The 12,729-nt window shown below is 42.5% G+C and overlaps 1 protein-coding gene across 25 annotated transcripts in view; it reads left to right on the plus strand.

Annotated features, from left to right (window-relative positions):
- The window catches only part of LOC138637428 (titin homolog), a 1,151,517-nt gene that overhangs the window by 834,772 nt on the left and 304,016 nt on the right, over positions 1 to 12,729 (plus strand). For 22 of the 25 annotated variants that reach the window (XM_069726100.1, XM_069726106.1, XM_069726124.1 and 19 more), the window contains 3 exons: positions 1,376 to 1,423; positions 5,316 to 5,867; positions 5,957 to 6,025. In XM_069726100.1, the coding sequence (XP_069582201.1) occupies positions 1,376 to 1,423; positions 5,316 to 5,867; positions 5,957 to 6,025 (669 nt within the window). The remainder of the gene's footprint in view (positions 1 to 1,375; positions 1,424 to 5,315; positions 5,868 to 5,956; positions 6,026 to 12,729) is intronic. The other 3 variants (XM_069726103.1, XM_069726102.1, XM_069726126.1) reach the window with 3 other exon arrangements.

Genomic DNA, 12,729 nt, shown 5'->3' on the forward strand with positions numbered 1-12,729 from the left:
GTTGTTAACCAATTAAATGCTGCTGTCAAACTCTGACAGCAACATTTAACACAAGCTTCTGGGAAGCACAATGGAAATCCACCCATAGGTGACCCCGTGATCGCGGGTCACCAATGGGTTGGCATGACAACCAGAGGTTTCCTGCAGACCTCTATGTTTGTCACTGTCAGATGGCTATGAGCGCCACCCGATGGATGGCGCTCATAGCAAGTGAGGAATTCTACTACACACAGGCGATCTGATCATCGCCTGTATGTGTAGCAAAGCCGATCGGGTTATGGCAGCTTCTCGTCTCCCATGGAGACTATTGAAGCATGCAAAATGTTTTTAAAAAAAAGTTTTTAAAAATGTAAAAAAATATATATAAAAGTTAAAATCACCCCCTTTGCCCCATTCAAAATAAAACAATAAAAAAAATCAAACATACACATATTCGGTATTGCCCCTTTCAGAATCACCCAATCTATCAATAAAAAAGGATTAACCTGATCTCTAAATGGCATAGCGAGAAAAAAATTCAAAACGCCAGAATTACATTTTTTTGGTCGCTGCGACGTTGCATTAAAATACAATAAAGGGCAATCAAAAGATCATATCTGCACCAATATGGTATCATTAAAAAGTCATCTTGGTTTGCAAACAATGAGCCCTCACCCAACCCGAGCTCACAAAAAATGGAGTATCGGAAAATAGCGCAATTTTTTTAACAAAGTTTGGAATTTTTTTCACCACTTAGATAAAAAGAACCTATATATGTTTGGTGTCTATGAACTCATAGTGACCTGGAGAATCATAGTGGCCGGTCAATTTTAGCATTTTTTGAATATGGTAAACAAGCAAAACAAAAAACAACATTAGTAGTGTGGAATATGCAAAAAAAAGGGGGATATGACATGGTTTACTGTATGTAAACCATGTCTCATATCATGTCAGGTTTTGGCAGGAGAAATGAAAAGCCAGTAATTGAATTACCGGCTTTTCTGCTATATCGCCCTGAAGGAAATGTAAAAATAAAACCCATAGACTTACACTGGGTTTCGAGTTTCAGCCGATCCCCGACCCCAACTTTTCAATAGGATCGGCCGATTTCACTCGACCAGACTTTTGAGAAAGTGGGGTTTCGTGAAACCCGACTCGACCCTGAAAAGCTAAAAGTCGCTCAACCCTATTCAACACAAATCAAACTTTCTGGGAAAATTCAGACAATCAGAATAATTTGAAATTCAAAAGATCTGCTCCTCTCTATTAAACATTATTCTATTTGTCTTCGCATGGTGCTTAGGTCACAGATCACATACATTTAGACACATGTGAAACATTTGCTATATTTCAGTCATCTTTTCTGTAGGTGAAAATTATTTCATATGTTTTACAGAGCCCTCAAAGTCCAAGAAAGTGCAATTGCCAGCAGAACCAAAGAAAGGTAATACACTTTACAATGTTATATTGTATAGCTTCTGAAATTGCAAATTGTTCTTGAATTGTAACTGTACTTATAGGTTTTGGATTTAAGTAAGACTACAATATGTCTCTTGACCACAGTGTAATATTATGACATAGTAATATGACTACATTCAAAGAAAATAGCATACACAGATGTGTCTCATCTACAACTAGGGGGAATGTTATAATAAAATTACTTAGCAGTGACCTTAGATTAAATGGATACATTTGCTCAATATACTGCCCTATGTAAAGGTAGAATATTATAGCAAAAGCTAAGTATTCCCATTAGCTAAAATGGCACAAAAATGTTATGCTGTCTGCAATAAGTATTGAAAGACTACACCATACACATAATTTATGACCCAGGTGTATTAATCAAGTGAAGAGCTCCTCTTGCAGAAAGCTCTCTTCTTCCTCTTTACCCCTTAATGTAGTGACTACTTGACTGCTGACTACCGCGTTATTGGACTATAGGACACACTGGACCATAAGACGCATCCCAAATTTGGGGGGGTGGAAAATAGGAAAAAAAATATTAAAGTTGGGGGTCCATCTTATAGTCCGAAATTAAGGTATCTTACCTTGGGGTTGGTGGAGAGGGAGCAGGTCACAGAAGGCATGGTCTCTTCCTCAGGAGACCGGCAGCTGCAGAAGAGGGGCAATGCTGCTGACCCTGGGTTGGTGGAGAGAGTATCCCAACAGTGCAATGCTGCATGCCTGGTGTCGGCAGTTCATCTGTCTGTTGACTTTCTATGGCTTTTTGCACCTCTCTTTCTTCATGTGTTTGACCCGTTTTCCCTGTACTCATAGTAGCCAAGTGGCATAAACATCTTTGTGCCATTCTGGCAACAAGAAGTATTAATGGTAATTGTAAAGAAGTATGCACTAAAAAGACAAGAAGAACTACATATAAAAACACAATATATAGCTCTGGCAAAAATTAAGAGACCACTGCTAAATGTTCAGTTTGAACATCTGATTTTTCTCTTTATAGGTATATTTTTGTTGTAAAATGTAAATTGTTCTTTTATTCTATAAACTTCTGACAACATGTCTCTGAATTTCCAAGCAATAATTTTTGCATTTTTTTTCTGATTAAGAAAAATGGTCAAAATTTAAAAAACAGCGCTTTCAGACCTCAAATAATGCAAAGAAAACAAGTTCATAATCATTTAGAAACAACAGCACTTATGTTTTAACTCAGGAAGAGTTTCGAAATCAATATTTTGTGGAATAACCATGATGTTTAATCACAGCTTTCATGCGTCTTGGCATGCTTTCCACCAGTCTTTCACACTGCTTCTGGCACAAAAATGTAAGCAGTTCTTCATTGTTTGATGGCTTGTGACTATCCATCATCCTCTTGATTACATTCCTGAGGTTTTCAATGGAGTTCAGGTCTGGAGATTGGGCTGCCTATGACAGGGTTTTGATGTGGCGGTCTGTTAATTTTTGCCAAAGTTGTACATTACATCATGGTACATAAAGTGTACAGGGGCTCACCTGAAAGGAGAGGAGGGCGCAACTGAGAGGGCCTGCCACCCCCTTACAGGATCAACCCTTCAAAGCGGTCTATATAGGCATATAGGTCATAGAACCTATAAAATGATACCTTGATAGCTGTGATCTGATGTCTTATTCCAGAGCAATACACATTGATTTCAATATGTAAATGAGCTGTTAAGATCTATGAGCTAGATAACATATCTCCCTTAGAATCTGCCTCCAGATCTTTTTAAATGATAGCACTACCAATGTGAGACATATAACTGTCAGTCTGCTCTTCTGGTCTAAATATCTCACAATGGTAACTCCCTTTCAGTTAAAATAAGAGTCAAATCCTCATGTGAATGTAAAGAGGCCCAATAAAACATAAGATAATCAAACAGAATGCAAGAAAAATTCTAAATTTGTTCTAAAATGGAAAAGAGCTGACAAAAACATTAAAAATATACATTGCCAGCAAAACCTAGGCAATATCTAGCTATATTATAATACCTCCATAATGATAGTGCTTCCAAATGTACCTATTTCAAACATTAGTTAACAATTTTCTCAAAATTATGATGCAATTACTCCTTCTGAAAAAGAAAAAAATGAAGAGTCCAGAAAACTCAATTAAAAACTTGGAAGAGCAACTGTGGAATACAATAAAGAAAGTATTGTTGTTATCTAATTTACCTAAAGTTTTTACACTGCAAGTTTTCTAGCTGTAATGGAAATTGAAACATCCCTGATATTAACATTAAGAAAGCAAAAGCAAAATCTTAATAAGGTAAAAAAAAATATAATATTATGAAATCTCTGATTTTAAGCCAGTTGGTCCTATATTGCCTAATCAGTAAATCTCTCCTAGTACCTTCTACTACCGTTGGAGTTTTAAAGTTTTGCTTTCATTTTTAGAGACATTTGAATTACTTCAAATAGAATCAAATTCTTCTTGAAATTTATGAAACGTATTCCATAATTCAACTTCATAATTCAATTTCCTTTGTTATTTAATTTGTCTTTTATGTGATTTTTTAAGATTTATAGTGATTTTCATGATTCAAAAGTGCCAAAAAGAGATTAAAAAATACATTAATTAATACTCATATTAGGCTTCTCTGTCCCTCAGTTGACCTTTCAAAATAGTAGGTTGGACTGACCAAATCCCGATTTATCATATTTTCACCTTATGCAGTTGTTCCTTCCCACTGCTTAAAGTCCAAACCATATAGCAAACAGCATAAAATACATCCAATCTGTTCCAAAAATTACCTTTATAATTGTATTTCAATATTTCCATATAGTATTTACATTAGTATAGGTATTAGAATAAGTTCATTGAATTACTATTCATCATAATCACCATTGTGAATAAATAACACAATCTCCGATGCAAACAGGAAGGGTGTGTACCCTGAAATGCCGCCACAGGTGCAGACCTCAGATCATTACACAATGTATCTGCCTCTCTGTTTCTACATATTTGCTTTTACCTAGAGCATATGGACTGTTTGCATAAGAGTCTTTGTCCTGGACATATTTTATGCTGTTCATTATATAATTTGGACCCGAGAAGTCCTTACAATATGTTATCATGGCTGACTTGACTTTTTGCATTGTCATGACACTGTGAGGCCTAGTGAGTGCCATGGGCACCAAATACCCAACCAGACCAATGGCATGAAGCAGATTTTAAGCCTCTGAATGAAAACTGGACCAGAATAAAGAAGCAGGGAATAACCAAGTTATGAGATCTTGATAGAGGTGACTGTTATTTTTTTTAAAACAAACTTATCAGTCAGATTTTGCCAAGTAAACTACAGGCATTGTCATTTTGACACTTTTACATTGATAAAAAAGATACCTAGGGTGAAGAAATCCATCTTGTGATTTTTGTGTAATCAGTATTAGAAGTTTTCCGCTAATGATATGCCCGTGCACCAGGATGGCACTGTAGGCAGAGTCTTATCTTTGTCCTTTAGGCCAGAGAAACCAAGATGAGACCTGCCCACAGACCGCCCTGAAGCACAAACATGTTCCTCGTCATAGAGACAAAGAGCAGAATGAGAAGAACAAAAAAAGTACCATGATAATTTAATGATAGGACCTAATATTTATTTTTATGCATTAATAAAAAAAAATTAAGTAGATGTGCACATGTTTGACAACCTCCCCATTCTATCTCTGCCTGGTTGCAGCCATTAATGACCTTTACACTTGTCAAGTGTAAGGGTCAAGAGACCCCAGTATACCCACATTAATCAATTATATGCAATGTAGATATCCACATATGAGACATTAATTACATATACTATCAATGTTTTAAATGTCTAAATCTAAAACACATTAAAGAGACTACAAATGTGACATTTTCTGCACAGCAGAATCTAAGAAAATACATAAAGAGCCATCAGAACCCAAGAAAAAACATGAAGAGACAGTAGAACCCAAGAAAAAGCTTGTCGACCTTGCAGAACCCAAGAAAAAACATGAAGAGCCAGCAGAACCCAAGAAAAAATATGTTATGCCAACAGAACACAAGAAAATGCATGATTTGCCTGTTGAACCTAAGAAAAAGCATGGAGAACTAGAAAAACCTAGCAAAAAGGATAAAGAACCATTAGAATCCAAGATCAAACAAAAAGAACCAGCAGAGACCAAGCTTAAATATGAAGAGTCAGCAGAGCCCAAGAAAAAGCCACCTGTTACCAAGAAAAAACATGAAGAGGTTATAGAACCCAAGAAAACAGATGACCAGAAAGAAAAACCTTTCAAAAAACATGAAAAGCCAGCAGATTCCAAGAAAAAGCTCGTAGAGCCAGCAGAATCCAAGAAAAAGCATACAGAACTAGCAGAACCAAAGAAAAAACATGAAGAGTTAGTAGAATCTAAGAAGAAACAAGAAATACCACCAGAATCCAAAAAAGACAAAGGTATGTTACTGAACAAATTGGAAACATTATCAAATAATATTTTATTAAAAATAGCTTTTACACAAATATCTGTAAAATGTGTTCCTCAGCAGAGACTTCAGTGAAACATGAGGAGCCAGCAGAACCCAAGAAAAAACATGAACAGATACCCAAAACAGGTAATTAAATACATGAATTGGTAGTCCCAAAATGTATTATTTTTCAATATTATTTGCACTTATAATCCATTCATGTTAAAATGACCTAATTAAGAAAAGTTTTACAAAACAACAGAACCCAAGGAAATAAATGAGCTTATAAGAGGAGGCAAACATGGTAAACACCAATTAATTTATCAGACTTGATGTACAGCAGCCATGCAGTTTACAAAATATAATCTAACACTGGCCATTTAGCCCAGCATCTAACACTGAAAGGTCAATACACTACAGCCCTGTAATGTTTTCTACAAAACAAACCTAAAAACAAGTTTAATGAAAAAGGGTTGAATATGATGGTTTTACTGTTAAAGCCATATTAATGTTGTCTTTTAGCTCAGCACCTGGTGTCAGTCCCTGGTAATTTGGGACTAACTTTACCTAGTTTGTAGGCAGCTGCACCTTTTTATTCCTTGAAATCATAATATAGGGCAATAACCAGAGGAAGTATAATTTATTTTCAGATCCTGATAATATCCAAAGTTAATTTGTTGATGATTACCATAATGTGTTTCAAATACCATAGAGACCATCTGAATTACCACACCACACAACCGGTTGGAAACAGGATAGGCACTACAGAAATGTTGATGATCTAACCTTCATTCAAATGAACCAATCATGGATTTCAAATTATTTTGCCCCACCTTCCCTTGATGACACCTAGCTTGCCTTAAAAATGTCTTGCTTTTGGCCTCCTCTTACTGACTGCTCCAATTCCTCCATTTGCAGCTGCTGAATGTCCACCATAGGCCATTTTTATACCTCCCTAAATGAGCTGACTCCCCCCACAGGGCCGTGGTCACCACTTGGTGCAAGCACCCGTGCGAGTGCCATTTTCCTGGACAGGTGGGTATGCCCACTCTTGGGCAACGGCACTGACACAGGGTCCCTCATAGTACAATGAAGTGTCTCTGATAGTGGTGGTGCACAACCAACGTTCAGATACACTATTGTAATATGAGGGGCCCTGTGCCAGTACCGCCGCCCACGAGAGAGTGTTCCCTCCCAGCTCGAACAGTGCTCTACCACTTGCAAAAATTACCTCTCCCTGCTCCACCACTGTGTAGTCTGTGCTGTTAAATCCTCCAATGGCACCAATACAAATTTGTTGAAATGATAGATGATAGTAAAAATATACAGGGGCCCTGGCCTCCATTTAGACCAGTTAATACTTTGCGCCAACTACCACTGTCTACTACTCAGCAGAGGAGCCCACCCTGGTACCTAGCTATGCCACCAGTTTATTTATGAACATTTTTTTTGCTGACATTTATCCCACTTTATTATTTGGGCCTACTAACTGTGTCAGCCACTTATTACAGTTGTCCTCCAATGAAAAAAGCAATGCCGCCTGCGTACTCCTGTTACCAATTTTGAACTGCATTTAGCCTACTTTTTTATTTTAGGCCTACTAAGTCTGACTGAGCCACTTATTACAGTTGTCCTCCACTGAACAAAGCAATGCCGTCTGTGTACTCCTGTTACCAATTTTGAACTGCATTTAGCCTACTTACTTACTTTGGCCTAGTAACTTTGTGAGCCTCTCATAACAGTTGTCCTCCTCCGCTGAACAAAGCTATGCTGCCTGTGTACTCCTCTTACCAATTTTGAACTGCATTTAGCCTACTTACTTACTTGGGCCTAGTAACTGTGTGAGCCTCTCATAACAGTTGTCCTCCTCCACTGACAAAAGCTATGCTGCCTGTGTACTCCTTTTAACAATTTTGAACTGCATTTAGCCTACTTACTTACTTGGGTCTAGTAACTGTGTGAGCCTCTCATTACAGTTGTCCTCATCCGCTGAACAAAGATATGCTGCCTGTGTACTCCTCTTACCAATTTTGAACTGCATTTAGCCTACTTTTTTACTTTAGGCCTACTAAGTCTGTGTGAGCCTCTCATAACAGTTGTCCTCCTCCGCTGAAAAAAGCTATGCCGCCTGTGTACTCCTCTTACCTATTTTGAACTGCATTTAGCCTACTTTTTTATTTTAGGCCTACTAAGTCTGTGTGAGCCTCTCATAACAGTTGTCCTCCTCCGCTGAACAAAGCTGTGCCGCCTGTGTACTCCTCTTACCAATTTTGAACTGCATTTAGCCTACTTTTTTATTTTGGGCATACTAACTGTGTCTGCGCCCCTCATTACAGTTGTCCTCCACTGAACAAAGCTATGCCGCCTGTTTAGTCCTGTTACCAATTTTGAACTGCTTTTAGCCTACCTTTTTATTTTGGGCCTATATCTGTGTTTCCTCCTCATCCTGCTCATTGCCCAGCCACTGCTAGATGAGAATGCTGGTACATTGACCCAGACCACTACATTCCCCTTGCACTCTACACAGCCAGAATCTGACCCTGCTGAAAGTCAGGTTCCCCTTCCCGCATACTATACCACCTTACATGGGGACAAAGAGGAAGGTGCAGATGAAAGTGCAGGTTCCTTCATCAGGTGGGGGGCATACTCGTTGGCACTGGCACAGGGCCCCTCATAGTACGCAAAAGTGTCTTTGGCAGTGGGAGGCGCCGCCCGCTGTCAAACACACCGCCATTCTATGAGGGGCCCTGTGCCAGTGCCAACTAGTGGCCCCCCTGCTTGCTCAGTGTCATACCCGCTCTCCCTGGCGCTGCGGCCGCTGCTCCTGCCGGCTCCTCTCGTGGCATCTCCACGTGCCGTTCTCAGCATTGCGCTGGTTCCCCGGTTCCTTCTCCTGCTGCTCGGGGGTTCCGGCGTGGTGTCCGCGCTTCCTCCTTCTCCCGTCCTGTGCCTGCTCCACACATGCGCCTTAGGACGCGGGCGCGCGCTCCTTCTTCCTCTTAACCCCTTCCGCGCTTCTGGTCCTCCTATCAGGTACTTTCTCTGGCTATATCAGGCGTCTCCTCCTTAATGGAGGCGCCTGATTATTGTGTGCAGTTCGTACACTGTTTCTGGTCCCGTTTGGTTCGGTTTCATTCCGTTCCTGCCTGGTCTGCTATTGCAGGCATTTCTCTTATTAACCCCTGTCTTCTCCATTGTTTTTGTCCTGCCTCCTGTTATCCGTTCCTTGTTTTTTCCCGCTTCCATTTTCCCACTGTTCAGTTTGTCTTCTCCCATCCTCCCTCTCCTGTCTTCCTTTAGAGCCGTCCCTCTTGGCACCAGCTGTTACGGTACTTGTCCCCCTCGGGCTTGCTCCCAACTATCCCTGTATAGGGGTTTTCATCTCAGGGTTCGCTCGCCCCCGGGTGCGTCAGTAGGGTGCGTCAGTACCGTGACCCAGAGGGTCCACTCTCTTATCGTCTTGCTCTGACGTCACAGTATAATCAGGCCATGGACCCCGCTGGTGCCTCTGCAGCAACTCAGAAAGAGCTGTTGTTCCTACGGGAGAATCAGAGCCGGATCATGTCCGTCATGAAGTCTATGGACTCCCGGTTAACTGCTTTACAGACTTCTGATCCTGGTAACGCCCCTCTGCTGGCAGGACTCCAGCAGGAGCTGGCGCAGCAGCGAGATACCCAGTCCCATATCCTTACCTATATGGCATCCGTTGACGACCGTCTCCTTTCCCTACAGTCTGCGGCCGCCGCCTCTGTCTCCCAGCGTGATTCAGTACCTCTACCTCCTCCTCGTTTGGGAAAGCCCCCTAGATTTAGTGGTGATCCCAAACTGTGTCGGGGTTTTTTGAATCAGTGCCGTTTGCACTTCGAGCTTCTGCCCCAGCAGTATCCCTCGGATCGTGCTAAGGTGGCCTTTATTGTGTCTCATCTGGAGGGAGAGGCTCTGTCTTGGGTAAACCCTTTGTGGGAGCGGGATGATCCGGTAGTTGCCAGCATACAGGTTTTCTTAGACACATTTCGTAAGGTCTTTGATGAGCCAGGTTGGGTGGCTTCTACTACCGAGTCCCTCTTTAATCTACAACAAGCTAATCTTACTGTTGGGCAATACGCCATCCGCTTCCGGACACTTTCCTCTGAGCTCGGGTGGAATAATGAGGCATTGGTAGGGGCGTTTTGGAGAGGGCTTTCGTCCAAGATTAAGGATGAGCTTGCTGGTCGGGATACCCCTACTACCTTAGAGGATCTAATATCCCTGGCCACACGTATTGATTTACGTTTCCAGGAACGTTCTCGGGAATTAGTCAGGGAGAGGAGGTCCTCTAAAACTAACTGGGTACCTGCTTCTCCTCCGGTCAGGTCTTCCACTTCTCCCGCTTCTCCCGTCCCTGAACCTATGCAGGTGGATCGAGTTAGGTTGTCAGAACAGCGACGCAGGGAGAGGTTGGCACAAGGCTTGTGTCTCTACTGCGGAGGGGTTAATCATTTCCTGCGTTCCTGTCCAGAGAGGCCGGGAAACTTCTCCACCTAGGTCAGGTAAGAGAGGCTTCCCTAGGTGACCCAAATCCCTCTCTTCCCCTTACTATTTCAGCTTTGATTCTTTTAGGTCTTGAGCGTAGGTCTGTGGAGGCGTATGTGGACTCGGGTGCGGCTGGTAATTTCATCCGAGAGGAGGAGGTGAAAAAATTTCGGATTCCAGTGGTTACCCTTAAGACCCCGCATCTAATCTCTGCAGTGGACGGCAAACCATTACCTGTTCCCATCAAAATGGTTACTCTCGAGTTGGAGATGCAGATTGGTGCTCTACACCGGGAGAAGATTGCATTTTATGTTTTGCCCAATCTTTCTCATGCCCTGCTCTTGGGCCTACCCTGGCTCAGGTCGCACGAGCCAGTTCTGGATTGGCATTCCGGAGAGATACTCCGCTGGGGTCACGGTTGTCATGAACGTTGTCTGCTGTCCGTTTCCCGTCCCGATCTTCCTCAAGCGCCCGTCAATCTTCCAGATCTTCCTTCGGCTTATCACTCTTTTGCCGATGTCTTTGATAAGAAGGAAGCGGAGTCTCTTCCCCCACATCGTACCTATGACTGCCCTATCGAGCTAATTCCTGGAGTTTCCCTTCCTAAGGGAAGAACCTATCCTTTGTCTCCAGCAGAGACCTTAGCTATGTCATAATACATCCGGGAGAATCTGGCTAAGGGTTTCATCCGAAAGTCCTCTTCCCCAGCGGGAGCCGGTTTTTTCTTCGTCCGGAAGAAAGATGGATCCCTTCGGCCTTGTATAGACTACCGAGGCCTGAACGCATTACGGTCAAGAATAGATATCCTCTACCGTTGATTCCTGAACTGTTCGACCGACTGAGAGGAGCTCGAATTTTTTCCAAACTAGATTTGCGAGGAGCCTATAATTTGGTCCGAATTCGCGCTGGAGACGAGTGGAAGACCGCCTTTAACACTCGGGATGGTCATTATGAATACCTGGTCATGCCCTTTGGTCTCTGTAACGCTCCAGCAGTCTTCCAGGAATTCGTGAATGAGATCTTCCGCGACTTACTGTATTCTTGCGTGGTGGTATACCTGGACGACATCCTTATTTTTTCACCCGACTTATCCTCTCACAGGAGAAGCGTTCGTCTGGTTCTACAACGACTTCGAGATAATCATCTCTACGCGAAGATCGAGAAGTGTTTGTTTGAACAGACTTCCTTGCCCTTCTTAGGGTACATTATTTCTGACAGGGGGTTGGAGATGGACCCTGAGAAATTGTCTGCCGTACTCAAGTGGTCCCGTCCTATCGGAGTTAAGGCCATCCAACGATTCTTGGGCTTTGCAAACTACTACAGGCAATTTGTTCCGCATTTCTCCTCTGTAACTAAACCTCTCGTCGCTCTTACCAGGAAAGGAGCAAAACCCAACGTTTGGCCTCCAGAGGCTGAAGACGCCTTTCTCACCTTGAAACAGGCCTTTGCTTCTGCTCCTGTTCTTCATCAACCTGTAGCCAGCAGGCCCTTCATCCTTGAGGTGGATGCCTCCTCTTCGGGAGCCGGGGCAGTTCTCTCTCAAAGATCTCTCTCTGGTCGCCTGGTTCCTTGTGGATTCTTCTCGAAGTCATTTTCTCCCGCTGAGTGCAATTATTCTATTGGAGATCGAGAATTGCTAGCCATAAAGATGGCCCTGCAAGAATGGCGTTACCTTTTAGAGGGGGCCGTTCACCCCTTTAAAATTTTCACTGACCACAAGAACTTAGCCTACATTCAATCCGCTCAGAGACTCAATTCCAGGCAAGCCAGATGGTCTTTATTTTTCTCTGGTTTTGATTTCAAACTTCATTTTCGACCCGGAGACAAGAATTCTAAAGCAGATGCGCTTTCTCGGTCCTTGCAATCTCCCGAGACGGAAGAGGACTCTTCTCATATTATTGATCCTGCCAAATTCATCATGGTAGCTCCCTCAAATCTCCTCTCTGTTCCACCTGGCAGAACTTTTGTCCCGTGTGACAAGAGAACAGAGGTATTGCATTGGGGACATTCTTCCAAGATTGCCGGACATGTCGGTACCAAGAAGACTCTTGCCCTACTCTCCCGGTATTATTGGTGGCCGTCTCTACGACAAGATGTCTCGGACTTCGTAGCCTCCTGCATGACTTGTGCTAGAAACAAAGTACCTAGAGAATTGCCTTGTGGTCTCTTACATCCATTACCCGTTCCCGAAGTCCCTTGGCAACCAATAGCCATGGATTTCGTTACAGATCTGCCTCGCTCCTCTGGGTGTACAACCATCCTTGTGGTGGTGGATCGCTTCTCCAAGATGGCCCATTTTATTCCCTTGCCTGGACTACCCTCGGCTCCGGAGTTGGCAA

Source organism: Ranitomeya imitator, chromosome 5 (assembly GCF_032444005.1).
Source record: "Ranitomeya imitator isolate aRanImi1 chromosome 5, aRanImi1.pri, whole genome shotgun sequence".
Classification (NCBI taxonomy): Eukaryota; Metazoa; Chordata; class Amphibia; order Anura; family Dendrobatidae; genus Ranitomeya; species Ranitomeya imitator.